The sequence below is a fragment of the Onychomys torridus genome, chromosome 16, assembly GCF_903995425.1.
Source record: "Onychomys torridus chromosome 16, mOncTor1.1, whole genome shotgun sequence".
Taxonomy (NCBI): domain Eukaryota; kingdom Metazoa; phylum Chordata; class Mammalia; order Rodentia; family Cricetidae; genus Onychomys; species Onychomys torridus.
In genome coordinates, this window is record NC_050458.1 from 3,297,804 (window position 1) to 3,324,312 (window position 26,509).

Below are 26,509 nucleotides of genomic sequence, written 5' to 3' on the forward strand. Positions count from 1 at the left end.
TCCTTTTCTCCTCTGTACCCCAAAAAGCTAGATTCTCGTCTTTTACTTATTTTGAGTTTTTTTCACATGAAATGGTTATAAAATTTGGAAAAATAGATACGATGAAATATTCTTTATCTAAATATCTTAATTTTAAATCAAATTAATCTGACAGGACTTTAAAATTCTAAGCTTTTGTAATACATATTTTTTGTAAAGGTTTGTTTTTATTATCTTTAATTATGTGTGTGGGAGTGAGTAGGTCTATGTACTTGAGTACAGGTGCCCACAGATGCCAGAAGCATAGGATCCCCTGGAGATGGTGTTAAATACAGTCATGAGCTGCCTGACATAGATGCTGGGAACTGAACTCTGGAAGAGAAATACATGCTCTTAGCCACTGAACCATCTTTCCAGTGCCTTGTAATATAAATTCTTACAAAAGCTTCTCACATGATGATATTGCACTCATCATAAATATGTGTCCTAAATCACACATATTTCCATTTCCATTTGAAAAAGCTCCATGCTAGAGTTTTCATTGGTCCTGTGTGACATGATGAACATTGTATTTAGTTCAACTTTTTCTTCTTGTTTGTTTTACTTCTTATTGGTTGCAAAAGTTAGAAGCATACAGAAATATACCCAGAACAAAGGCCCACCCATGCACTTGCAATGCCAACCATTGTAATGTAGCTGTATAGCCTTTTAATCCTTTAAAGGTTTCCATGGTCACTGCATCCCTAGCAGTGTACTACCAAAGGAGGAAATAAGCCTCAGAGTAGCTACAAGAACATGTGGCTGTGTACTCTAGTAGCTACATCACCCCCACACAGCCAACTATGGGCCACAGCTGACAGAGAGCAAAACAGAAGACACTCAACCCTCTACAGTGTGACACCCCACCACCACTACCACCCCACCCCACCTCCACCACTCCACCCCACCCCCACACCGACCACCACCGCCTCCACCTCCACCACCACTTCCATCCCCTCCATCACCACCTCCACCACCTCCATCACCACCTCCACCTCCTCCATCACCACCTCCACCTCCACCACCACCTCTACCACCTCTACCACCTCCATCACCACCTCCATCACCTCCACCACCACCTCCACTACCTCCATCACCACCTCAACCACCACCACCACCTCCACCACCACCACCTCCACTGCCGCCCCCCCCCCTCACCTCAGGATTCCTGGACACTGGAGCTCAGCTGGAAAGGCCTTGGGACTGTGGGGGCATGCAGTTCCTGGGCAGGAGAGAGGTCAATGAGAAACAAGAATGGAAGGCCACTGTCACCATTGCGCCTGTCATTTATGCTTTTAAAAAGTTATTACTAGTTTATTTCACATCTCTGTGTAGTTTGTTGCTAATATTTTAAATATAAGGGAACTTATTTTTTTTTTCTTTTCTGGAGACTTTTTATTAGTTTATGTATGTAGTTCTATACCCACAATCCTGTCTTCTTCCCCTATATTTTGGTTGCATGATTTGTTTGTTAAACTAGCCAAGCTGTGAGATTTTAAGAGAAGGGCTGAGAAATCTCTGATACAGTACACCATGTAAGCCTAAAGCTGAAGATTTAGATGATTCTTGGTCCAGGTGTGAACCTTTGCAGAAGGGCTAACTGTATCCCAGACTTCTGTAACTTTTAACTTACACAAAGTAAGTTCATGTAAAACATGATCTGTGGCCAGATGTGATGGTGCACCTGTAATCCCAGCACTCAGGAGGTTGAAGCAGGAGGATCAGAAAATTCAGATTATTCTCCACTACATAGGAGTTCAAGGCCAGTCTGAGCTGAGTGACACCCTGTTTCAAACCCCACCTACCCAAAAAAAGAAAATTTTGAGTTTAAATCAGACTTCTTTAAAAGAAAATGATGTCCTTTTTATGTTTCTATGTATGCTGAAATGTATTTTAAGATCTCTGAAGCCAGAGACCTTAATGGGCCCAGAGGGTGCTCCTGGAATTCCTAACATCCACAACAGCACATGCTGCTCTAATGAGAGGTTACATCTGAGCTCAGATCAGAAAAACCAACCACTTAACTCTAACTGCACCTGGAGCTCATCAGAGATGCACAAGTGAGCAAAATGTTCCTTTTCCAGATTCCAAGGCACAGCCTGCACTGCCCTGCAAGCCTTGGTTTTAGGAACTTTTGTCTGCGTGTTTATGCAACCTCAGGATTAGTCGATTCATAGTCTCCAGGAGAATTTCTAAAGTTCGTGGACCTAACTCCATGAACAATGCAGCTTATATTGCAGAGATCAAGGAAGTGGCAGTTACACCCGGGAAGGCTTCTGAGGTCAGGAGATCTTCGAACCACACAGAAGGTTGCTAACAACACTGAATCCTCATAGGACAGGAAGAAACATGGACATGGCCAGTCCCAGAAATCTCAAGCTGAGGAACCTCGTAGGGTTGAGAAGTCATAAACTTCTCTTATAGTCTCTAACACATGCTCTGAATCACTTCAAGTGTTGGACATTCCACAACAACTTCTTGCCTAAACAAACAAAAGAAGAACAGAACTCTTTCTTAGGGGATAAGTGAACATGTTCAGCTGCACAGAATGTAGATGACACCACAAAGGACTTGTAAAAACTGGGTTTAGCTCACTAGATAGGTTGAATGACCACAATAACCATCAAGGAGTTGGTCTTCAAAGAAGTTTTTCATGTTATACCAAGTTGAATCTAGATCCTGAAAGTATAAGTTCATGGCATCTTCCCAGAATATGAACAAGTGTGTGCAGCTCAAAGATAAGGGAAGTCTTGTTTGATTTAACCAAACTAGGTAGAGCAACACCTCCTTAAACTGTAGGCTTTATGTATAAGCTATCAAAAATAACTTCCTTTCTGGTTCTAGAGAGTACTTGGGTTAATCTCTTGAATGGGAATACCTCTGCTCTGTGTGTAAAAGTTCACACTTCTTTTTACTTTCAAAAGGCACAACTTACGTGTTATGAAAATTTTTTAAAGTGTAGAATTCCAATTATTAGTGATTTAGTTTGTTTTATTATACAGATTTATTTTGATTTCATGTATATGTGTACCACTGTGAGTAGTGGTGCCCTCAGAGGTCAGAAGAGGGTGTTGCATATACTGTAACCAGAGTGAAGGATTGTTGCTAGCCACTCACTATATGGGTGCTAAGAACTGAACCCTGGTCTTCTGCAAGATCAGTCAGTGTTCCTAACTCCTAAGCCTTTGCTTCAGCCCCACAGTCATTTCATTTTAGTAATTAAATCAAGCAAGGTAAAAAAAAGAGTGTACATAAAATAACAAAATATTTCTCTGCAGTGAATGTAAAAGTAGTTTATAAGTTCATGGACATCTTTTAAATTGTAAAATGTAGCTAGGTAAGAATTAATTTTGTTGACCAGCTCAGCATCTTGCAAAATATTCAATAAACAGACATAGTACCAAAAATACAAACTCTACATTAAAGATGTAGGTTGGCAAATGATCTCTCTGGGGCACTGGATACACTAGGCTTCTATAGCTTTCCAACCTGTGCTGTAGCTTCTCAGTATGCAAGAGCACAGTAGAGTCCACAAATGAATGGGCAGGGCTGCATCCCAGTGAGGCTTGATTTATATATAGGTAAGGGGTTAATTTCATTCCACTTTCACACATGTTGAAATGCTTTTATTTTTCAACATTAGAAATATAATGGTTCAGGCTGGAGCAATAGCTTAGCAGTTAAGAGTACTTGTTGCTGTTACAGAAAACCCAGGTTCGATTCCCAGCACTCACATGATGACTCACAGCCATCCCTAGGTCCAGTTCCAGGGGCTCCAGTGCCCTCCTCTGGCCTTTTTAAGCACCAAGCATGCACATGGTGCACAGGCAAACTTGTAGTCAAGACATTCACACATGAATCAAAATGAATAATTCTAATTTTTAATTTTAATAAAATCTTTTTTAAAGTCAATTTTTAATGTAAAGGTTCACAGCCTAACCAAAAATGCTCTATTTTGCCTATGAGCCTGTGTGCCAGCCCCTGTTTTCAGGCCTTGTGCTAATAATAGACTTCAGTAGGCTACGGTCTGATTCATAGGACTCCTCACTCTGACCTTTGTGATGTTCTCATCACTTCCAAACCTGACCAGCCTTCTCCGAACCTTGAGAAGTGATAAGTAACAGTGTACCTCATACAATAAGCATGCTCATGAAGTAGTGGTGAGGTATTTTGTTATTCTCATTCTGTACCCAGGCAGTGTATGAGCTTTGGAAAGTTCCCCAGTTCTCTTTGCAGATGTAGAAATATTTTAAGGTGAAATCTGATCATTTTTTCATTTTCTTAAAAAAGAAAGCAGTGTGTATTTTGAGTACAAGACTGTCTATGTTTGTTTTTGTTTTTCCTGATTTTAGAGAAAGGGTTTCCCTGTATAGCCCTGGCTGTTCTGGAACTTGCTCTGTAGACCAAGCTGGCTTCAAACTCAGAGACCCACCTACCTCTGCCTCCCGAGAGCTGGGATTAAAGGCGTGCGCCGCCGCCGCCGCCGCCGCCGCCGCCGCCGCCACCACCACCTCCACCACCACCACCTCCACCACCACCACCACCAGCTCAAGGCTGTCTTAGAATTCCAACCAATTGTCCATTTTGTGAACTGGACTATAACTCCTATTCAGTTGCCGCTCTTTCCAACTGAGTTCATGTAACACATGTTCACACACATCCAGAGGAAGAACAGAGTTCTTATTGCCTCAGTCACAATTTAAAAACTCAAAAAACAGATATAGGAATGAAAGGCTGTATGTTAACAACGTTGTCAAATGTGTCAGGTAGGCTCTGTGTGCACACACATGTTAAAGCTGATTTGGTTTTATTTGTGGTGCTGGGGACTTCAAAGTCTGTTTAAAAGAGCAAATGAACAATATTTTTAATGAATTATTTGAGAATGTCGTTCATATACACAATGAATTTTCACCCCTCCTCCAGTCCTCCTGGATCCTACACGCACACCCCACACCTTTTTTGGGTGTGGCCTTCTTATGCATTAAAGTTGCTAATGGAGCTGGAACTTCCTTTCTAGAATTGTTTGAGTAAGAAGCTTCGACACCATTAAATTAAGCCCAGACTTTGACCCCATAACTCCCTTAGTAATCTCATGTTAGAAAAGAATGCAAACTAAGGCAGAGACTTACATTCAAGACATTTAAAACACTAAAACAGAGATGCTCCAATGCTTAGGTTTGAAAATACAGTTTAATTAAAATGGAATTACATCACTTTCCTTTCCTCCCTCCAGCCCCTCCCATGTCCCCTTCTCAAATTGATAACCTCTTTTTATTTGATTATTATTGTTACATATGTATACATATGCACAAGTACATAAATATTACCTGCTGAATCTATTTCTGTTGTTAGTGTGTATATGGTCTCAGAGATGACCATTTTATATTGAATAGTTAACAGTTATTTCCCCCCTCCCTGCAGTCATTAGTTGCCTGAAATTTTTTTGTGTAGGGTAGCCCCATGAAATTTCCCACCTTCACGTCAGCATACCTTCTGATCTGGCGGTTGCTCCTGTCTAGTTCATGTAGCCATTTTGAGGAAAGACTGATGCATAGCAGACTTCTGGTGTCCTGTCCCCTCTCCAAGATATTCCCTGAGCCCTAGATACAGGAGCTTTGATGTAGATGTACCCACTGAGGCTAGGATCCCCACAATCCATTGATCTCTACATTGTGTCCAATTGTGTAAAGAGGAACTTCTTTATGGTAACCACACTTACAGTCAGACTTTTCACAGCTCTAGTTCCCCATACAGGTACCACTCTGCTCCTCCATCTTTCCTCTTCCATCACATGTTCCTTCATTGTAGAGGTATAGAAGCTGCGGTGTGTCACACAGTACACTCTTTGGTCCAAACAGCTTTCCTTATAAATGTTCATTGCAATGAGTCATTGGTCTGGTTCAAGGCCTCTGACTTCTGCTGTGCCATCAATACTGGGCCCTCTATGAGACTCCTCTCAGATATCCTGCTGTTGCCTAAGTCATGGAGGTCCTGTGGCTGTGGTTCTGCAGGACCAGCCCCTTCACCCGCTCCAGCAGCTCATCAACAGGGTAGGTGTTGGGGTGGGTCAACTCAAGGCCCTGCCTCTAGGCTTGGGTGGTAGCTGAGTTGAACAGCCAGGATCTCTGCCAGGCTTCCCTTCCTCCTCAGCAAAGGGTCAAGGCCAACTCTCTTGTGCCCACATTACTGCTGGCACTGCAGGTCATCGAGTGGCATGGCTAGCTCTCCTAAGTGGCATGGCCAGCAAGGGGCAGGGCCAGCTCCCCTGCCTGTGGCTGCTGTCAAATCCAGCATGCAGGTCTCTCACAGCCATTGAGGGGCAGGACCAGTAGGACATCAGCATGGCTTCAGGGGCAGCCCAGACCAGGGACATCCACTTGACCTTTGGTGGTAACATGGGCCACAGATATCAACACAGACCCCTGCTACAGTGGGACCACAGACCAAATGTTTATTTTTATGGAGATACAGTAAAGTAAAATGTAACAAGCCTATACGATGATCAGTCTTTTAAAGATTTTATATAGAAGATAGGAGTGTTGTCATCTCTTATAAGCAAGAGAAGAATTTAAATTCTTTATGTAGAATGTCATCTTCAGAGTATAAGGAAAATGCACAAAAGTATTGAAAGCGATATGGTATTTATATGATATAACACAGTGCAGTGTTAAAAATCAAGGCCTGACTTAGTTTCCTTACAGGTCCTTCTGTCATTATTTTTCTCCACCTTAATTAGTCTGTTTTTTCTGTTCATTTCTTAATTGATAGTGGTTAGTTTCTTTTGATCTTTTGTATGTATTAAATGTGCACACCCACCTAAGGAATGTATTCTCAACTGAGATAAATTTTGTAGACACAATGAATACCTATCGGGTTACCCCTGTAAAAGTTCAGGACAGTGAGAAATGCTCGCTGACTAATTAAAATCCCCACTTTGGGAAGAGATGCCAGGAAATTAGGAATTAAATTGGTTGTGTTTAGAAGCAAAGTCTTCATGAGAACATGAAGGAAATGTTTCCAAGTCTGAAATGAGGTGAGACCCTGGCAAGGCTTCTATATTAAGCAGACAAGGGACAGGTTATCAATCCAGTGAGGTGGGAGTGCAGGTGGTGGTCCAGATACATGGATGGCATGAGATGACATGCATGGTAAGGAACTTAACCAATTTGATGCCAGTGCATAGTCCATGTGTGGAACTGCCAAAGGGGAATGTGGGTGAATGCTTGCTGTGAGAGCTATGATATGTTGTGCTAATCAATTTAATGCTGTCTTGAGATGTGATAGCATAAAGGTAAGACGATCTACATACCCAACACAGGCTGGACTGAAGGGTGAGTAGAGGTAGCCAGTAGACTACAGTGGAGAGAGCACCCTGCAATGCCTGGGAGATACATGCACATAAACAACATGTCATGGTCAAGGAAATTCAGTACTTTTCATTGTAATTCAGGGATAAAATGGCAGGTTATGCTAAAGAGGTGGCTCTTAAGATGGGTTGGCCAAATTTTGAGGTATAAATATTCCTGCCATAGCTGGCTTCAAGCTGTCAATGTCTTATCAACATTTAGAAATCTCTGGCTACTCAGAGACTGGTTTTCATAATCAGTTAGTTATAAGCCAACTCTAGTTTACCGGTGTTTGGAGGAGTTTGTCCTCCAGAGCCTGCCATTCGTCTGGAGATGCCCCTGTGTGTAGCAGGCGGCCTTGGGATGCTGTTGAGTTATGTAAGCAGAGGAATGTCACAGTTACAGACAGTCAGCAGCGATGTTTCTAGTAGAGTTGAGGAGACAGACGGAGGAGAAGAGGAACACAACAGGAGAGTGGTTTGTACACTGCTGCATATCCTAAGCCTGGACAGATGCTGTGCTGAGCACAGGAGACCAATTGCTCAAGGAACAACCGCTGTGAGTTCTGAACAGCACGAAAGCTGTGTGCTTGAGCACTCTGAGTTCTAGACAAAGTGGGCAAGTTTGGGAAGGAGTCAAAACTAAGCTACTCATGGACAGAGTTTGTCTCCTTTCTGTGGCTTTTCCTTGAAAGCAAATATAGCCATGGCAGTGCAGGGTGGCCTGTCGTTTTTTGGCAAGGACACCAGCACTGCTAAAGAATGAAGAGAGAACCCTGGAAAGGAGGAAAGCCATGAAATTGGATCATAATGTGTATAAATTTGGCCCACTGTTCTCATGAGCCACACGTGTGTGCAGAAAGACTGTGAGCACCTTGCATCTCAAACTTGAACTGAGCTGCCTCTCGCCCAGGTGTGAGAGTCTTTTGTATGACTCTAAACAAATGCCTCCTCCCAAATCAGCACTCTTCAGGATTCACTCTCTATAACATAGCATTTATTGTTGCATGGTATAATGTAATAGATTAAAAAAAGAAGAAAAGGAAAGAAAGAAAGAAGGAAAGAAAGAAAGAAAGAAAGAAAGAAGGAAGGAAGGAAGGAAGGAAGGAAGGAAAGAAAGAAAGAAAGAAAGAAAGAAAGAAAGAAAGAAAGAAAGAAAGAAAGAAAGAAAGCTACTAATTTTGAAGTAAAAGACAACTCCAACCCACAGTGATCCAGATGTTGGCTTTATCAGACATAAACCTTAAAGCAGCTGTCAGAATGAAGAATTGTATACAGTTAAGATTCTGAAGTGGCTGGTTTTTAATTAATCCTGGGTGGGCCTAATTTCATCAGATAAAAGCCTTGAGAAGCTCAGAACCTTTGTGAAGTGAGACATAAGAGTCTGCCTACCTTTCGGAAGCACCCCCAACCCCTCTGATCCTGTGAGTAGGGCAGTAAGGTGAGCTACCTGGAAGGGGTGCTAGTGGCAGCCCACGGGAGGCCACAGCCTTCATCATCAGGCCACCACTGGAGCAATCAGAACTCAGTCTTCCCCATGTCTAGCTTCCCAGTAAGAAGGGAGTCCTCCTGATACCTTTTCTCAATCTTGTGACACTGAGCAGTCGACACAGCCATTCCTGCTGCCTCCAGACCTATGGACTAATATGTGTGGTTTAGACTTCTAGATGATGTGTGACTTGTCACTTGTCTGTAGAAATGTACTAAAATGTCATAGAAGGAAAACATTATCTGGAAGTCAGCTGGAAGATAGTGATTAGAAAGCATCTAATCTGAAGAAGAAAAAGAAAAAATTCTAATTCTAATTCAAAGTGATTAGAATCTCAGAGACTTCTGGGAAATTTTCAAAATGTGCAGCATATGAATAATTGTAATTTCTGATGAGCAGAGAGAGTAAAAAGACACAAAGCATTAATCCTAGAAGATATCCCAAATGTTGTAAAAGATGAAGATTTGTAGGTCTAATAGCTCAGAAAAACTCCAAACACAACCAGACATGTAATGAAACTACTAGAAACCATGTCAGAGCCTGTGAAAAACAGCACACAGTGACAAGGACACTGAGGATCTCCACGGGCCCCACCCTGGAAGAGGCCAGAGATGAAATCTCAGCTTTAACATGCTAAGAGCTCTGGTTTGGTAGAAGTCTGTTTGGATGATATGTGGCAGGTTAAAATCAACAGATATTATTATTATTAGAAGAAGACTTTTGTTTGACTCTGGGCTTGGAGGTGACAGTTGCCCATGACAGAAAACTGAATGGGAGAGTTAATTTTGAGAAAAAAGATGGTGTGCCTGGAAACATTAAAAAACAAAACAAAACAAAAAAACCCAAACAAACAAACAAACAAAAAACCAACCTAAAAACTCTTTGGCTACCTTGAGGTGTAAGTTGCTTTGGAGTGCAGGAAAAAGAATATATGGAGGAAAATGCACACTTGAAACATGAAATACCAAATTCCACTCCTAAGAAAATGAAGAAATAGCAGTTTCTTCATTCCTTAGCACTTCCAGTTTCTCTTCTGCCAAATTAAAAAGTTATTTTGGATTATACAGACACACACACACACACACACACACAAAAAAAAAAAAAAAAAAAAGTAGAAAGTATCTAGTAACAAGCTCTGCGCTGTATAACCATGGCTTCCTCCCCCGACCTTTAACTGGACTTCCAGGCGGTCTAGTTGGGGTTTCCATTGCTTTGATAAAACACTGAGAAAAGCGACTCAGGGAGGCAAGGCTTGTTGTGGCCTCCAGCTGAGGGACGTCAGGACTGGAGCAAGGCAGGAACTGAAGCAGAAGCCGTGGAGAAACACTGCTTACTGACTTGCTCCTCCTGGCTTGTCCAGTTGGTTCTCTTATACACCCAGTACCACCTGCCCATGAGTAGTAGCATCCACAATGGGCTAGGTCCTCCCACATCAATTATTAATCAAGAAAATGCCTCAAAGGCTCACCCACAGACCAGTCTTGTGGAGGCATTTTCTCAGTTGAGGTTCCCTCCTCTTGGAGGGGTCTAGCTTCTGTCAAGTTGAGGAACAACTAGGCAGCACAGATGGACATACACAACAGCATGCTCATACGTGTGAGTCCAGAGTGCAGCACAACAGTCTCCAGAGCGGTGACTCTTGGATCATGACCCCTCTGGCAAACCTCTGTCTCCAAAAATTATTTATGTTACAATTCATAACAGTAGCAAAATTACAGTGATGAAGTAGCAACAAAAACATTTTCATGGTTGGGGGGGTCACCACAACTTGAGGACTGTATTAAAGGGTCACAGCATTAGGAAAGTTGAGAACCACTGCCCTAGAGATTCAAATTTGGCCTATCATCAATGTCTGGGCAGCATTGGGCTGTCTAACAAATCCCCAAGTGAGTGCTAAGAGAGTAAGACCTTTGATCAACAATGCTACTACTTGAAGGACAATATGCTGTGAGGTTGTAGGTGCTCGAGCCTGTTGACTGGAGGCATGCAAGGGCTGCTGGTCTAGAGATATTCTGAAACCCCACCAGACAAATGCAGACAAATCATTCCTTGATTCTTAGTCCACATATTCTGTTAGGAAGAAGTTCTCCATGGCTAATAACTCAGGCTCTTGGCTCTAGCTTCCGCACCATCCACCTTTTTCTGTGAAAGTCATCTCTCTGTGTCATTTTCTTAGCTTGCTTTCTGATTGCAGAATTTTGAAAGTCTGAAGACCCTTCATTTTATATTCTGTCTCTTTGAGTCTAGGTGACAATATTCCTGACAATATAATTATTTAACCAACTTTGTGAATCACTCATTGATTTTATTGAGGATCACTATATCAGGAAATTAAACCCACAAATCTCTCCTAGATAAGCCCTTCTGAAATTCTAGACTCTACTGACTGTGCTGAAGGATATTACACTTAAGTATCTGAGACGGCAATGTCAGTATGCCTATGGCCTCGCCATGTCCTTTTGTTTTGTTTTGGTTTTTTTTGGGTTTTTTTTGTTGTTGTTGTTGTTGTTGTTTTTTGTTTTTTGTTTTTCGAGACAGGGTTTCTCTGTGTAGCTTTGCACCTTTTCTAGAACTCACTTGGTAGCTCAGGCTGGCCTCGAACTCACAGAGATCCACCTGGCTCTGCCTCCCAAGTGCACCGCTGCCACCACCACCACCCAGCTGCCATGTCCTACTTTTGATTTTAGCTTGGAAGCCATTACTTAGTTTAGTGTCATTTTCCATGTGATAAAGCTGGAGCTTTCAGAACTAGCCAATTCTGGCCTGCTTTTATCTGACAACCATTCTTAGTCTTATGCATCCCTCCTGGATTTCAGCACAAGCTGGAGGTAGAAACTAGGAGGCTCATTAGCACTGTCTGGAAATCTTAGCTACCCCCTGGCGCATTAAGCCCATTTGCTACCTTCTGTGACACTGACCTTTGTGACACTTCTCAGCAGCCAGCCTTTCCCTCTTTCCCCAGCCAGCCTCAGCTAGCCGTCGGGTTCCTGCTCATCTTCTCTTGGGAATCTACTAGTACTTTCTTATGTCTTATTCTTCCTCGCTCCAGATCCCCTCCTCCATCTTAGGCTTCTGTTACAAGAGCACCTGTTATAAATAACAAAATCTCTCTTCTTTGGCTATTGCTATCTAGCAAATTATCATAAAACTTGACTACCTAAAACAATAAGACTTATATCTCAAAGGGTTTTTTTAGTCGGGAATTTCAGGACTAGATCAATAGTTATAACACAGGGTCTGAAAAGACTGTAAATAAGACTTCAACAAGAGCTAAAGTGTAACCATCTGAAGGCTTGACTGGGCTGCAGGATTGACATCCAAAATGACATACTCACATGGCTCTCATGGTAGGAAATTTCAGATACTCACTTCAAAGATCTCTCTATAGAGTTGCTTGTGTATTCTCTTGATGTGGCAGCTGGCTTCCTCTAGGTTAAGGAATCCAAGACAGAATGAGGCAGAACCAGTGTCTGTGCATAAGCTTAGGACTTGTTATCATTTCTGTAACATCCTAGGGGTAATAAATCAAGACTATATAATGTGGAAAGGATTACACAAAGAAATGGATACCAACAATCAAGCATCATTAGACTGTCTTAGAAATGAGCTTGTTAATAATTGCCAATAGTAGAATTGGTGGGGGATAGTTTGAAGAATGGGATCTGTTCAGGGAGAATAAGATACATAATAAAAAATAAGATGTAGTAAGAAAACTGGGACATACTAGTATTTTAAAAGTCAAGAAAGGAAGAATTGGGGATATGGTTCAGTCAAGTAAAGTACTCAGCATGCAAGCATGAGGACCCGAGTTTGTATCTCCAGTACCATGTTTAAAATAAGTAAAAATTAAAACCTAAAGACAGTGCCTCTAATTCCAGTGCTGGGTAGGTAAAGACAATGGAATCTCTTAGGCTTATTGGCTAGCCAGTCTAGCCAGTCTAGGTGCAGGTACAATAAGAGACCATGTCTCAAGAAAATATAGTGAAGAACCATGCAAGTAGTCATCCAACATTGACCTCTGGCTTCCTCACATACATGCACACATGAACACACACATACACACGTCAGAAAAAAGGGAGTATCTAGCTGGATAGAGTTACCACTATTGTTAGATATCATAGGAGATTGAGTGATGCAAAAAGTGAAGAGACTGTTATATTGGATATTTAGGACATCACTGATGGCTTCATTACTGAAAGAAAGCCCCTTGTGTGGAAAGATAAAGATAGAAACCTGTTATGGAAACATACTATAGTAGGCTGAGAAATGATTGGCAAGTAAGAAAGTGGGGAGGATAAGCCTGGAGTTTTTGTTTGTTTGATTGGTCAGTTTCATGTTTTTGTTGTTCTTTTTAAAAAAAAAACTTATTTGGAGATTAGACACAAAAATCGCAAGGCCAGGGAAGATTTTAAATGAATTTAAGCATATGAAAAGAAATTGTGAAGAGATTGATGATGTAGAACAGAGAAAGAACTGTTAATAACATAAGGATTTAGAAAAGAGGATATTTTGAATGTTAGCCACAGATTGACCTTGGATAGTGTTTTAGTTAGGTTTTTATTGCTGTGAAGAGACACCATGACCACGGCAACTCTTATAAAGAAAACATTTAATTGGGATGGCTCATTTACAGTTTCAGAGGTTTAGTCCATTATCTTCATGATGGGGAGCATGGCAGCATGAAGGCAGACTTGGTGCTGGAGAAGTAGCTGAGGGTCCTATATCTTACAGACAACAGGAAGTCAACTGAGACACTGGACGGTATCCTGAGCATAGGAAACCTCAAAGCCCACCCCAATGACACACTTCCTCTAAAAAGGCCACTCCAACAAAGCCACACCTCCTAATAGTACCACTCCCTATACGATTATGGGGGCCAATTACATTCAAACTATCACAGATGGAAGAAGCTCACAGCAGCTACCTTTTGCTGCTTAATAAACTACTCCAGGCATAGAGGCTTAAAACCTTTCATCAGTTATTGAGTCTATGAGAGACCTAGAGCCACTCCAGCAGAGACTTTGCTGTTCCCATCAGGGTACACTTGGGAGACCATAGTCACCTTGAAGGTCAGCAGATGCTGAGTGACCTAAGATGGCCCCACCCACATACTTGGTAGTAGGCAGGATGTTGGCCAGGTGTCTTGGTTCTCTGGCATGCACAGAATTCTTCACATGGCAAAATTGTTCTGGGAGAACAAGAAGACTGTGTTGTCTCTTAAATCTCAGCTAAGAACTCTTAGTATCATTCTGACACATTGGCCAGAGCATGTTACAAAATTGGGCTGGCAAAGAACCTGCACAGATGATTTGTGGCCATTTACAACTTAGAAGGGCCTCTTCCTAGAGGCCAGAGAGACAGGTTAAATGGAATGGGTTTACCCAGCATGAAAGGGAGGAAAGGTATAGGAGACTATAATGATGCTGGCCATGATTTGTGATAGGTCTTCAGTAGATGCTTACTGAATAGAGAAAGCTAGGGGTTCTCAATAACTTCTCAAATAGTTCTCAAGATCCAGAGATTAAAGTAATAATTTAACAATCTTGTGCTATAAACCCCACTTCTGTATCATTCTGGATGGTTCTGTATATACCATGCAGATTTAAAAAAAAATATGTATGTGTATATACCATCAGGGCAGTCAGATTCTTAACCTGGTTGTAGTGGGTAGCCATCCCAGCCTTGGCCTGGAAGTTCCAATCCCCATTGAGGCTTTGGTAATGCTCACACCCACAAGGCGGGGCTGAGGGAGGAAGCTGAAGACCCAGGACCGAGAGGAGAGGCTTCTCTTGGTTCTGGGGCTCTGGACGCTGGAGGTAGACCGAGCAGAGTTCTCCAGAGAACACCGCTGGACTGTGCCATACCTTTGTCAGACCCTACAACCTATGCCTTCATTTTAAGTTACCCCACAAAATAAACCTCCCTTTTAACTACATGGAGTGGTCTTAATAATTTCACCAATACCTGGTCCTCTCCATTCGTGCCTTTTTGGTTACAAAGCCAGTGCTACAGAAGGAGATCAGGTATATGCTTCAAATGGAGCCAACCTCCAGGCCCAAATGCATGTCCAAGTTTTCACACTCCTGTTTAATCTTCTGTATTTATTCTGTAGAAATTATTACTTACCATGAACTAAAACTGCATAGAATAATTACAAAATATTGTGTATTAAAAGTAGACTTCACTACACATTAAACTTACCACATGCTGTCTTTTTCTCTAATCGTGGAAATCAGTTCCCAGAAATGGACAGTATTCCCTTATTGTTGTTTAGGGCACAGCTGTCCACAGCTAGCAATCTACTTGGGAAGGAGGCTTTTATGCCTTGCTCTGTGGTGATAGTAACAAGGTTCTTTTTATTGTTGCTGACATCAAGATAGCTAAAATCAACAGTGAGGTAAACACTTCTTGGGACCATCTGGCAAGGATTTTAATCCAAACTGTTCTGTAAACATTGATTCTGTTTGAGCACCAGGAACTACTGTCCATTTGCCCTCAATTGCTTACTTCATTTTACACAGCAATCAGAGAGCTAAAAGGGGATTCTAGACGAGTTTGTTCACTCTTCTTTTTTCAAGGATTCCAGGAAAGTCACATTTCTCTGAGGGACCTTCCAGTACCTTCCAGAGTCATCTGTAGACTAAATGAGACCAGAGTGGGTTCCAACACTAAATATATAGCAATGGTGACATCTCCTTACTTCCTTCAATTGGACACAGGAGTTTGAGACTCAGCTTCCTTATAAAAATCATCTGCACTGTGGCCTTTCCAATCTTTTACAAGATAGGACTGTGATGGGCACTTCACCCAATCCCAGGGCCCATTTCTGGAGCTGCCTGGAGGTTGATTGGGGATTGTTTCAGCTGTGAGGCTCAGAGAGGAATGGCTGCTGGGACTGCTTATGCCTCTGGGACAGAAGTCCAGTGTATGCTGGGCCTGACTGCCTATCCCTGGCAGTAAATTCCATATATTGAAATACATTTTGGAGAATACATACTACAGATTCCGTAAGTTTTTTTTTTTTTTTACAAGACATTCAAAGCCTTTCCACAAGCCATTACCCTGCAAATGGGAGTCCTCAGTGTCTAAACATAAAGGTTCTTTACAGGGCTAATTTTAAGTGTGAATTTGAACATGGAGTGCTTAGGTAAAGGCTATGCAGCTGGACCATTAAGCATGATGCTATTTTGCCCTTTTTAATAACTTACGGGAAATACTGATTAGGAATGTTATAAAGACTCAGCATACATAATGTGATTGTCTTTAATCATAACTCATTTCCATGGATCTGTGTGACAAACACATTAACTGAAAGACAATGGCATGCTGTTGCACTGGGGCACTTCTAGTTATTTCCATGCTTTTCATTGTCTCCAGAATATTGAATAACTTATTATTTAAAGGCCAGAATAATGCCCAAGATATGGCCAAACCCTGTGAGTGTCAGACACAAGGAATGTTGGATGACTTCACAGTTATGATTATTTCATTTCTCATGATAATTCTTGACTTGCCAAGTTAGTAGATTTTAAGAATGCAGAGGCTGATTTTAAGATAAATGTGAACTAACCCGTTCTTATGGAGTCAGGGGCTTCCTTTTAGGCAGTAGTTGCTGTTTCTCTTGCCCGTCTTGCACTTTGGGAAAACATGAGTTAGGACAAGGTCTTAGACTGCACATTCCCTCACTGGGAAAGAAGACCAACTGCAGAGCTTGGAGCAGCTCCGAGAACCCTGAGTCACCATGGCTATTTTAGCCTTTATAAAGATGTTTTCTCAGGGTGGCAGTACAACCCAGTTCAATGAAAATAGATAGGAATTTTGGATTTCTGTCTGTTGATTTCTTTTTTTCTCTAATTAAAAATTAGAGATAATGATTTTAATTATCCATAAATTTAAAATCTCAGAAAATCTCTCAATCTTTTCTTAGTACACAGTCTCCTAAATTAAATTAAGTTTTCCTGAACAATGACTGTTGCATTTGAGAGCAATTTAAAAAATCAAGTTTCAATTCTAACTTTGGATAGGTTTCTCCATCATTTATACTGGATTTATAATGGATTTTTAAACAAACAAACAAAAGCCGACGATTTTGATTCACAGACTCAAGAATTTTTATCCAAATCTGAATGGCTGTCAGATGGCCTCTGCAGTTTATCTTCTTGGCTTCTATTTCTCAGTTCCCCTAAATTACCCATTATCATTCCATCCAACATATTCCTCAAAGAATCATACCTGACTGAGTTCATGACTAGCATCAACTGCTGTACTACCCAGAGAGTAGGTCTGTGTGTAGCAACACCAGAGTGTGTAGGTATAACTCTATTAAAGAATAAGACATTTTTATTGTTTTACTTATTAATTAAGAAAATGTAAACATCCTCATCTGCATGCACATATCCAGACATATCAATGTTCATTGAATTCTTGCCTTTGACGCTATGTGGTGGAATTAAAAGTAAAAAGGCTCAAAACATCTGAACTTAGAACAGCTGTCTGTTACCATCAGAGCTTAGGTGATCTTAGTCACATATAACTTAACTACAGGGAACACCCACACCCCTAGACACATATATGATGTTGAAATGAACTCTTTCATAACAAGCCTGTATATCATTGCATACTTTCTTAAACCATGTGTATCTTTATCTGGTTTCATGATGGAAATATTTGAAATGTCATTAATGATAATTTTAATAAATGAACAAGCTTGGTTATTGAACTTTTTGTCCAAAAAAAAAAAATCCCTATTTTGTTTCCTCTAGTTTGATGGATTTAAAATTGATCATCTTTGAAGCAAAGAATACTCATGAGATAGCCCATTGTTTGGGAGGCAATGTCTAAATGGGAAGTGCCACTGCTGTTCATGCTGCTCCCTGGCATCTCCCAAATAGTGGAAGCAGCCAACAACTGTACACAATAAAAGTCCATGAACAGAACCCACATATAAATATGTTAAAATAGTGACTTTCAGAAGGCTTGATAGAAAGGTGTGGCATTGGACATCACAGCGTACCTCTGGAAATTCAAATGGCCATTGTAAATTTAGGCACTGACTGAACTCTTTGAGGGTATCAATAGAATGTGTGGGTAACCTGTCCTTCAACCAAACACGTTCTTTGTTTCAGGTATTCTCACTGTCTTCCATGCTTCAGTCTCTTGTGTTTACTGACCAGTGGCTTCCAGAGGAAATGGCCACAACTGACCCAAGACTCCACTGCCTCTGCCTCTCTTACCAGCTCTTCATGCTAACCCTCACATCTCCACACCTTTCTTGACTGCCCAAAAGTAGGATCTGACTTCCTAAAACAATTGTTTTTACTCCAGTATGACTCTTCCTTTCCCAGGATCAATATTCAGTGGCTCTATTTGGATTACAAGAAAAACTAGTGGAGAAAAGGAGACAAAGGAGTTCATAACATAAAATGTTCTAAACTATATTGGCAAAAATAATTAGTTTGAAGCCTTTGCTCGCCACTTTTATGATGTGTCTTTGTTTCTGATGTAGTCAGTATGCTTTGTAGGCATTAATTTTATACAGAAAGAACCTCTCTATTCCTAGCTGCCACATGACTGCTAGGCTGCTACTTGCTTTTGTTTTTTGTGTTTGTTTTTTTTTTTTTCAAAATAAAAATACTGTCATTTTTTTTTACTACACTTCGACCTTCGTGATCTGTGCTCTGAGCAAACTTTCTGCCTTCCCCGGAGAGCAACGCTGCAGCCTACAGCATTTTTCCCTAATGTTAATGGAATTTTGCAACATAAATCTTGTTTGATATCTGTTTTTGTACTGTTACTGTCAAGATTTTTAGACAAGTAAAGTCTCATTCTTCTCTATACCCCAATATGTGGTACAACTATGCTAAGTATTTAAATAGCTGTAGAGCTCTTAAAAAATATTTACTTAATCTCTAGAAAAAAATAACTATTACCCTAACAAAGCTTCAACCGTCATATTAAACTGCTCTGAATAACACAGGGATATATAAGACAGCAAATTTAGCAAGCTGGACCCTTGAGAGGTGCTGACCAGGCTCCAGAGATGAGCTGAAGATCATGGCACCATCCAGGAACAAGTGTGAGGGGAAGCTTTGACTCCTACTACAATTTGATTGCAAAATAATGTAGAATATTACTGTAAGTCCATGAGAGCATGCAAAACAATATGAAAAAAGGAAACCTACAACATAACCCAAAGTTGATTACTCTTAACACTATGGCATATGTCTAATCTTTTTCTCCCTCAGAAAAGAAGGGAGGGAGGAGAGAGGAGGGAAAGAAGGAAGATTTTGTTAGTTCCTTTTACCAAAATAAACTATACCTTTGGTAATCTTTTAGCTTAATCTGCTATTATACACTTACTGTTCCTGCAGAGGACCTGTATTTAGTCCCTAGTACCCACAGCAGGTAGCTCTCAACTACCTGTAATTCCAGTTCCAGGGGATCTGACCTCTGTAGGCATTTCCATGCATGTGATGCACATACATATACTCACTTTCACATTTCATATATATAAAACACAAAATAAATAATTTAATTTAAAAATAATAGAGGCTCTGGATTTGCACATGGAAAGGTCTTATAATTTCCTCTCCCAGAACTGTGGCCCTGCAGGGCTGTTGTATTCCATGTTGTTAAGGTTGAGGGGGGTAAGGGTGCTCTGTGAAAGTTGAGTGAGGAGGGGGTTATCTGACTTATAAATTTGTTTTAAGGAACAATTAGGACAATATATAAGCAGCATTAGTCTTGCATATAGCAAGTGTCTCATGAATGACAGGTTAGTAATCTACTATCTATTATTCTTAGCAGCTTCCTAATGCTGCTATATTTTCATTATACACTGTGCTGAAACAAAAATACATCTAGATACATCACTGAATACAGTTATATAATATTCCTTGCTCTTTATATACGACATTAGGATAAACTATTACATAGAGCTGGTGAGTCAATAACTATCTGAAACTGAGATTTTTATACTAGGAATACTCTCTAGCTAATATTTCCACCCGGCCAGGATGTCAGGTTTCTCTCCTTTTACGTCATTTCATAGTAATCGCACAGCGTTTGTGACCGTAAAGACAATCTTGAGAAAAAACTTGCAAGCACTTCATACTCTATAAAAAATGAAGTACTCGGTGGCCCATGTGCCCTAGCAGCAGTCACCTCAGGAGCCCATGTACCAAGGTGGTGGTCAGCCTTAGAAAGTTGTTTAGAAAGGCTTTCATAAGTTAGCACCCTGCCATTTTTCTTTTTCCTACCCAAATAAGCTGCACAAGAAAAAAGTCCAAGTTCTGAACTAAAAATCAGTTTTATTTCTATCTAGTCATTCTTTCCAGTGAGAAACTGTATCCTGCAAATGTGAAAGCCTCTATAGGGTCCAGAAATGTTCGGTGTTTAGTCATAATGTTATCAAGCCATTATGTAGAATTATTTCTGCGTGGTTCAAGCTAACTTGAACATTCTTAAATTGAGCTTCCTTGAACAGTTACAGTGCATGACCTATTTCCCATATCTCCTCCCATTGTGCTAATTTCCCAGCGTTTCACATACATGTTCCTCTTACGCCACATACTGCAGACAGGTAGTTGAACTTTGTTTTCCAGATATTATTTTGTATAAGTAAGATTTTTTTTAATTTTCTAAATTTTATTCATGATACTCACCTATCATATCATTTTTTGTTTACTTGATCTTTTTCTGTATTTTTATTAAAAGTTTTCCACACAATGTATTTTGACCATGGTCCCTCCCCCCAGACTCTCTTCTAGTTGATGTTTTACTCTCTGTCTTAGCCTCCAGATTTGAACTCTTAGAAGGCACATTGATTTGCAGTTTAATATCATCCATATAAGACATGGTAGCTCCTATATTGAAAGAATATTCAAAACGGGAAAGTTTTTAATATTGTGATTTAATTTATTACTTATTTATGCATAAATATCTCTACTAATAATTTGTGTATTTAATTTTGGTTAGTCTCATTACTTGATTCATTTATTCAATAAATTTATTCAATTCCCACTGTGAACTAAAATTTTATAGTAATGAGTTTAAAAGTTTAACAAATTAATGATAAGTTTTAATGTATTAATATATGCAAAAGTTATAGGTTTAATACATATCAATATATATCCAGTTGCTTATTTCCTTGAATTACATCTTAATGTTTTACCCTCCTTAAAAATTCCTTATAGTGAGTACAATGAATTATGAAAAATTTTGAAGCTGTTGGAATTTTTAGTTTCTCTTTAGAACATGATACATTAGAGTAAATTATAAAATACAAAAGCAAACCTCACTAATTTATTTTTGAGTGTAAAAATCTTTACAACAGTTTTTATATGAATAATGAATGTATTAGTTCACAGTCAAGTATTTGGCAACTGTATCATGTAGACTTTAAATGTACAACATTCACTTATCCCTTTCCCTTCCTTGGTCTGCTCTGTTTTTCTAGATTTCATCTTATTTTTCTTTCTTCCTGAATGCATCAATTCAGGAACTCTCTCTTTAGACATGTCTGTGGGTGGTCCTCAGGGTCGATGTCTAACTCCCCAACCACTAATTCTGTTTTATTTTGTATAGGAAAAAAAAAAAAAAGAGTTGAAAGCTGTCTATACTCCCATCTGAAGTCTTCAGTAGTAGAATTACACATTTAGTCTGGCTGGCAGCACAGCCCTGGGGTCTGCTGAATAATAATGTACAGCCCTCAGGATCCCCCACAGTTGTGGCAACTGTCCCTTGTCCAGTTGCTGCCTTTAAGTTGTCATTTAGAAGTCCAGCATGTGAGTCCTGGTCCAGTTTCCCACTCAGTGGGAAATATGCAGCACTACCTAAGTAATCCAGAGAAGGGGTTGGGGATTTAGCTCAGTGGTAGAGTGCTCGCCTAGCAAGTGCAAGGCCCTGGGTTCGATCCCCAGCTCAAAAAAAAAAAGTAATTCAGAGAAGACGAAAGACTGGGTTGATGGGGAGGAAGTCAGTAAGGAAGACTTCAGATAAAGCCCCCTAGCCATAGAGAAGCTTAAAGAGCCTTGGGCTCTGGGCAGAAGCGGGAGCCTGCTCCTCCTCTCTCCACACAGTCTCTCATCCTGATGTGCAGCTCTCGGGCCTCCACACACCACGTTAATTCCTAAATTAGATCACAAACTCTTTAGCTTAAGAAATCAGTGCTTGCTCCACCTAGGCCACCTGTCCAACTCCCACCTCCCTTTCTCCAGCCAGCTGACACTCTTAACTGTGTATGCTGCTGCTTTTCAAATCTCACGTTGTCCCTCTGTCCTCGAATGAACTGTGATCTGTAATAGAAGTTCTACCCAAACTGAGACCTGTGTCTGAACTGCTCCCACCTTCTCTTTCCCACTGCTGGTCTGCTTTATCTGCTCTGGAGTGTTCTCCCTAGATGGTAGTCCACTCCTGGTGGCTGAACACCTCTGCCTCATCTCTTCCATAGTACCTTATACAGCTGCAGAATAAAGATATACTGGGTGGATGACAGAAAACATCTCATTAAAGTTAGGTAGTCTAACAGAAATTCCATAGTTTTATGCCAGATTTTATATTTATGTTTAGAAATTAAAATCCAGATAGGAGTATTCATTCTTAGTGGAAATGTTCAGTTCCTAGAGCAGGGAACTTTAGTCACTGGAAACAAGGAGATGACTCCCACCCTAGCTGGTGTCTGTGGGTGACTAATGCCAGAGTCCCAGTGATTCTTCCATGAGCAGGAGAACTGATGTATTCCTGGGCCTTCTCAGTTCCTTCTCACAGATATTCCTCCTAATAATATAATTGCTTTCCTGGCAAATTATATGCATGCAATTACCAGTGATAGATATTTTTTAATGGTAGACTCAAAACATTGTAAATACCCAATTTATACATATGGAGAGAAATGTTTTTTCCCACTTAACTTTTTTGTATGAACTGAATCAAAATGTATCTGAATTTTTATAATTCAAAGAAAATATCTATGCCCACATTGAGAAGAAATAACTGCCAAGGAAAACCCAACTGTATTCCTTGGTGGTACTAAATCAGTAAAAGTTGTGTATAGGAGGGAGAAGCTTTAATTAATTGAGCTCATATGCAAATGTGCACATCCTCACTTAAAATCGCATTGTATATATAAAGCCTTCTCTGGAGGCTTTGGCATGTTCAGGAAATTTAGCTTGATTTGACCTTAAGTACCTTGTGTTCTCTTGCTTTTCTTTCTTTCTTTCTTTCTTTCTTTTTCTTTCTTTCTTTCTTTCTTTCTTTCTTTCTTTCTTTCTTTCTTTCTTTCTTTCTTTCTTTTTTTTTTTTTCATTTCCAGCTACTAGTATCCAAAGAAACAACTTTCTTGTTTCCTTTAGCTTTGTGTGGACCTGAACCTTATTCCCAGTTGCTGCTATTAAGGAAAAAAAAAAGGAGGAAGGGAGGGAGGGAGAGACAGAGACAGAGAGACAGACAGAGACAGAGACAGAGAGAAAGAGACAGACAGAGAGAAAGAGACAGAGAGACAGAGAAATGGAGAAATGGTTCCAAACACTGCTATTTGTTTCTCTCTTTTTTTCTCCCTTGTAACTAACATTTAACCATCAAAGATACTCTGGTACTGTTATATTGTGGAGTGTATGTAGGTGAGAACATATTTTCCCTAAGGGTACTTGCTGTCCTGATTTTTGCATTTTGTCCCTACAAAAGCCATTAGTCTTTTTTAGAAGTCATCCAGCTGGTGGCCTGGTTATTTCACAGGCTCCTTGGTCATTGTGCGCAGGAAGAATTGAAGAAAGGCCCCGATAAAAGCAGGGGTGTTAGGAGAGTTTAGGGGAGACTTGGCTGTTCTCAAAGAAAATGCTACTGCAGTCGGCAGCAATACACATCTTGTAACAACTAGTGACCTCGGGAAACTTTTAAACTAAAGCATGTTGTCCAAGCTGAAATTAAAAGAAAATGATCTGCTTCCATCAAGACTTTGATTTTGACGATAATTCTGTGTGTACCTTAGGGCATCGTTGTGGATTTGTAGCTCTGTGGATGTTTTCAGTTTCCCTCACTCTGTAGTTCCATGTTCCATGAGTTTTACCTTTAGTTAGATCTACTAAATAATAGAATGAAAAGTGTTGGATTTTTGTATCATATATACACTTTACTTAAACTATGTTTCCTTATAATTACAAAGCATATCAAACATCGCTTAAATATTTTATAAAGAAGTATTAATTATTATGTTTAATATATAAACTGATTTTTATAGTTTAAGTTAGTGATTAATAGTCAAATTGTAAATATTTGAATGATTCACAAAATGTTATTACCAACACTCTCAATTCTAATGAGTAAGTGAAAATATGCACCCAGAGATTCAATTGGTAAAAGTTAGTTAGTATATAATGCAAAAATAGAAGAGCCAAAGGCGTTTATCTCATATCAAAATGTTGAAGATTTTTCTGATTTAATACTGCAATTTCATAAGAGTTATATTAAGTGAACTGCATCTTCTGTTTTGTGTTTTATCATGAGGAAAAAGTAAGGAGTGGTAATTTAGACTCAAAAATAGTGCTACAAGCCAGACACAGCTGAATCTGCTATCAGCCAAGACCAATGTTCTTTGATCTCACATTTAAACCTTCTTGTCCTCCAAATTAATGAAATGGCCCTTTTTCCTCCTCAAATGTTCAACAGACCTTTTGCCATTTGATAGGACCGTTATTTTAAAATGCGATCTGGAAAACAACATTGACCCTGTGGCATATTTGCTCTTCTTAGCCTGGTGAAATAAGCTGGAAGTAGATGAGTAACGCAGGTTAGAAAGAAAACACGTGCTGGAGCTTACAAAGAGAGAGGTTTTCCAGCAATGAGACTTCATTTTAGGACTAGATTTTTGTTGGCATGTTTGGCATTATGACGATTATTGTTTTTCTTTCCAGCTGTTACACATCTGTATTGAAGGCTGGGGCAACTGGCGTTGGTCAGAGCCCTTTAGTGTGGATCATGCCGGAACATTTATTAGAACAATTCAGTACAAGGGTCGGACCGCTTCACTCATCATCAAGGTTCACCCCCTCAGCGGGGTGCAGAAACAGGTGAGTTTCCTTCTGCTCATGCCCAGACAGCTCCTGAGTCTTTGAATAATGGACATGAATCCTAATTGTAACCAAGTAATATGGAAATAAAGCAGAGGTTGTGCCTCTGCCTCCTGACACCACGCACAGGAACACTGAGTGAATGCCCTGCTGGTGCCACTGATACTGATGCTGGTTCCAGCCCAGTCCCTGTCTTTACGGGAGTTGCTAACGAGCAGTCAAGTGTACTGAGGTTACTTCCGCCTTTTCTCCCTGCCACCACCCACCTCTGGTAGAGGTGCTAATGAGCTGTGAAGTAACCAAAAGGCCTTTTCTGAAGAGGAAAAGAAGCAAAGAGTAGTAGGACCGGCTAATCCACCAGTGGCTTCTCATGCACATGCACACAAGAATAGTTAGTGTGTGCAGAAGTGTTGTGCCTCGCTCCTGCTCCAACCAGCTTTTCTTCTCCCAAGAGTTAATAGTGACTGCAGTAAAAGTCATGCAGGCTAGCTCTTGGCATGTAAAACCTCAGCTCTCAGCACATATTTTTACGTATTTTATAAAACTTCCTTTTGGCTGTTTTTGAAGTTCTAAGACTGCAAAGGGAAAAAGTATCTGACACTTTTTTTCTGTGTTCTTAAGATGTGAAAATGTGGTTTCTAAAAGATATTTTTCAAGTATGGAGCATATGACAGAAGTAGAAAGAAAAAAAGGAAGTATTAAAATCTGGAAACTGGCTTCACCACACACACAATAGCTGGATTTGTCATAAGGGTTTTAACAGACATGCTTGCATCTGGATTGTAAAGGCAGGGCAGAGCTCATTGTGAAGAACTGAGGACACCATAGGGTCAGCATTAGTCCTAGGAAAGGGGCACCCTCTGAGGGAGCCACAGGGGCTCTTCTCCAGAAACAGGCAGGCAGCGGCTGGCAGGAGGGAGGTCAGGCCCCACCACACATCCTGGGTCTGTAGCTAATCAGGGATCTGGACTTGAGGTTCTCATGACTGTGGACAACAGCCGTGAAAACAGAACTCCAGCAGAGCAAGACAGGAGGAAGCGGGGGGGGGGGGGGGGGGGGGGGGGGGGGTCCAGGTTGACTTTCACTCCTCAGAGTAGTGACTGTCCACAGGAAGCCCCCAAGGATGGGACACAGTCTTTGCTCATAAGTGGCAAATTCATGTCAACCCTGGCCTGTACACTACTGGCAGTAAGTGTAAGGGAATGTAGAAGCTAGGTTGAAGAGAATGCTTCATTGTGTCTTTGAAAAAGACAGGGCGCTGCAAACAGACATAATCAAGTAGACAAAGACATAATTGTAAACAATGAGTCTTTCTTACAAAAGGACCTGCTGAAGTATTCACACGCTCCTATCTGCCCTGAGTTCTTATATGGTTGTACTCATATATGGTAAATGTGCTCATTCAGAAATACCTCATCCACCTTCCTCCCCGTTTACGCTAGTCTCAGAAATGGTCATTCAGCTTTGCTTCAAATAGTTTAGACAGGAGGCCTGATCCCTCATACCTCACAGTCCTTTCTGTTGTTAATCTGTACCACCGCTTAGGAGATTCTTCCTGAAACTGGATACAACATCTACCAAGCTTTTACTGTT

General features: G+C 40.5%; 1 protein-coding gene across 4 annotated transcripts in view; it reads left to right on the plus strand.

Moving 5' to 3' along the window:
• Positions 1 to 26,509, plus strand: part of Vps13b (vacuolar protein sorting 13 homolog B) — a 553,125-nt gene that overhangs the window by 467,855 nt on the left and 58,761 nt on the right. For all 4 annotated transcript variants that reach the window (XM_036207944.1, XM_036207941.1, XM_036207943.1 and 1 more), the window contains exon 44: positions 24,761 to 24,916. In XM_036207944.1, the coding sequence (XP_036063837.1) occupies positions 24,761 to 24,916 (156 nt within the window). The remainder of the gene's footprint in view (positions 1 to 24,760; positions 24,917 to 26,509) is intronic.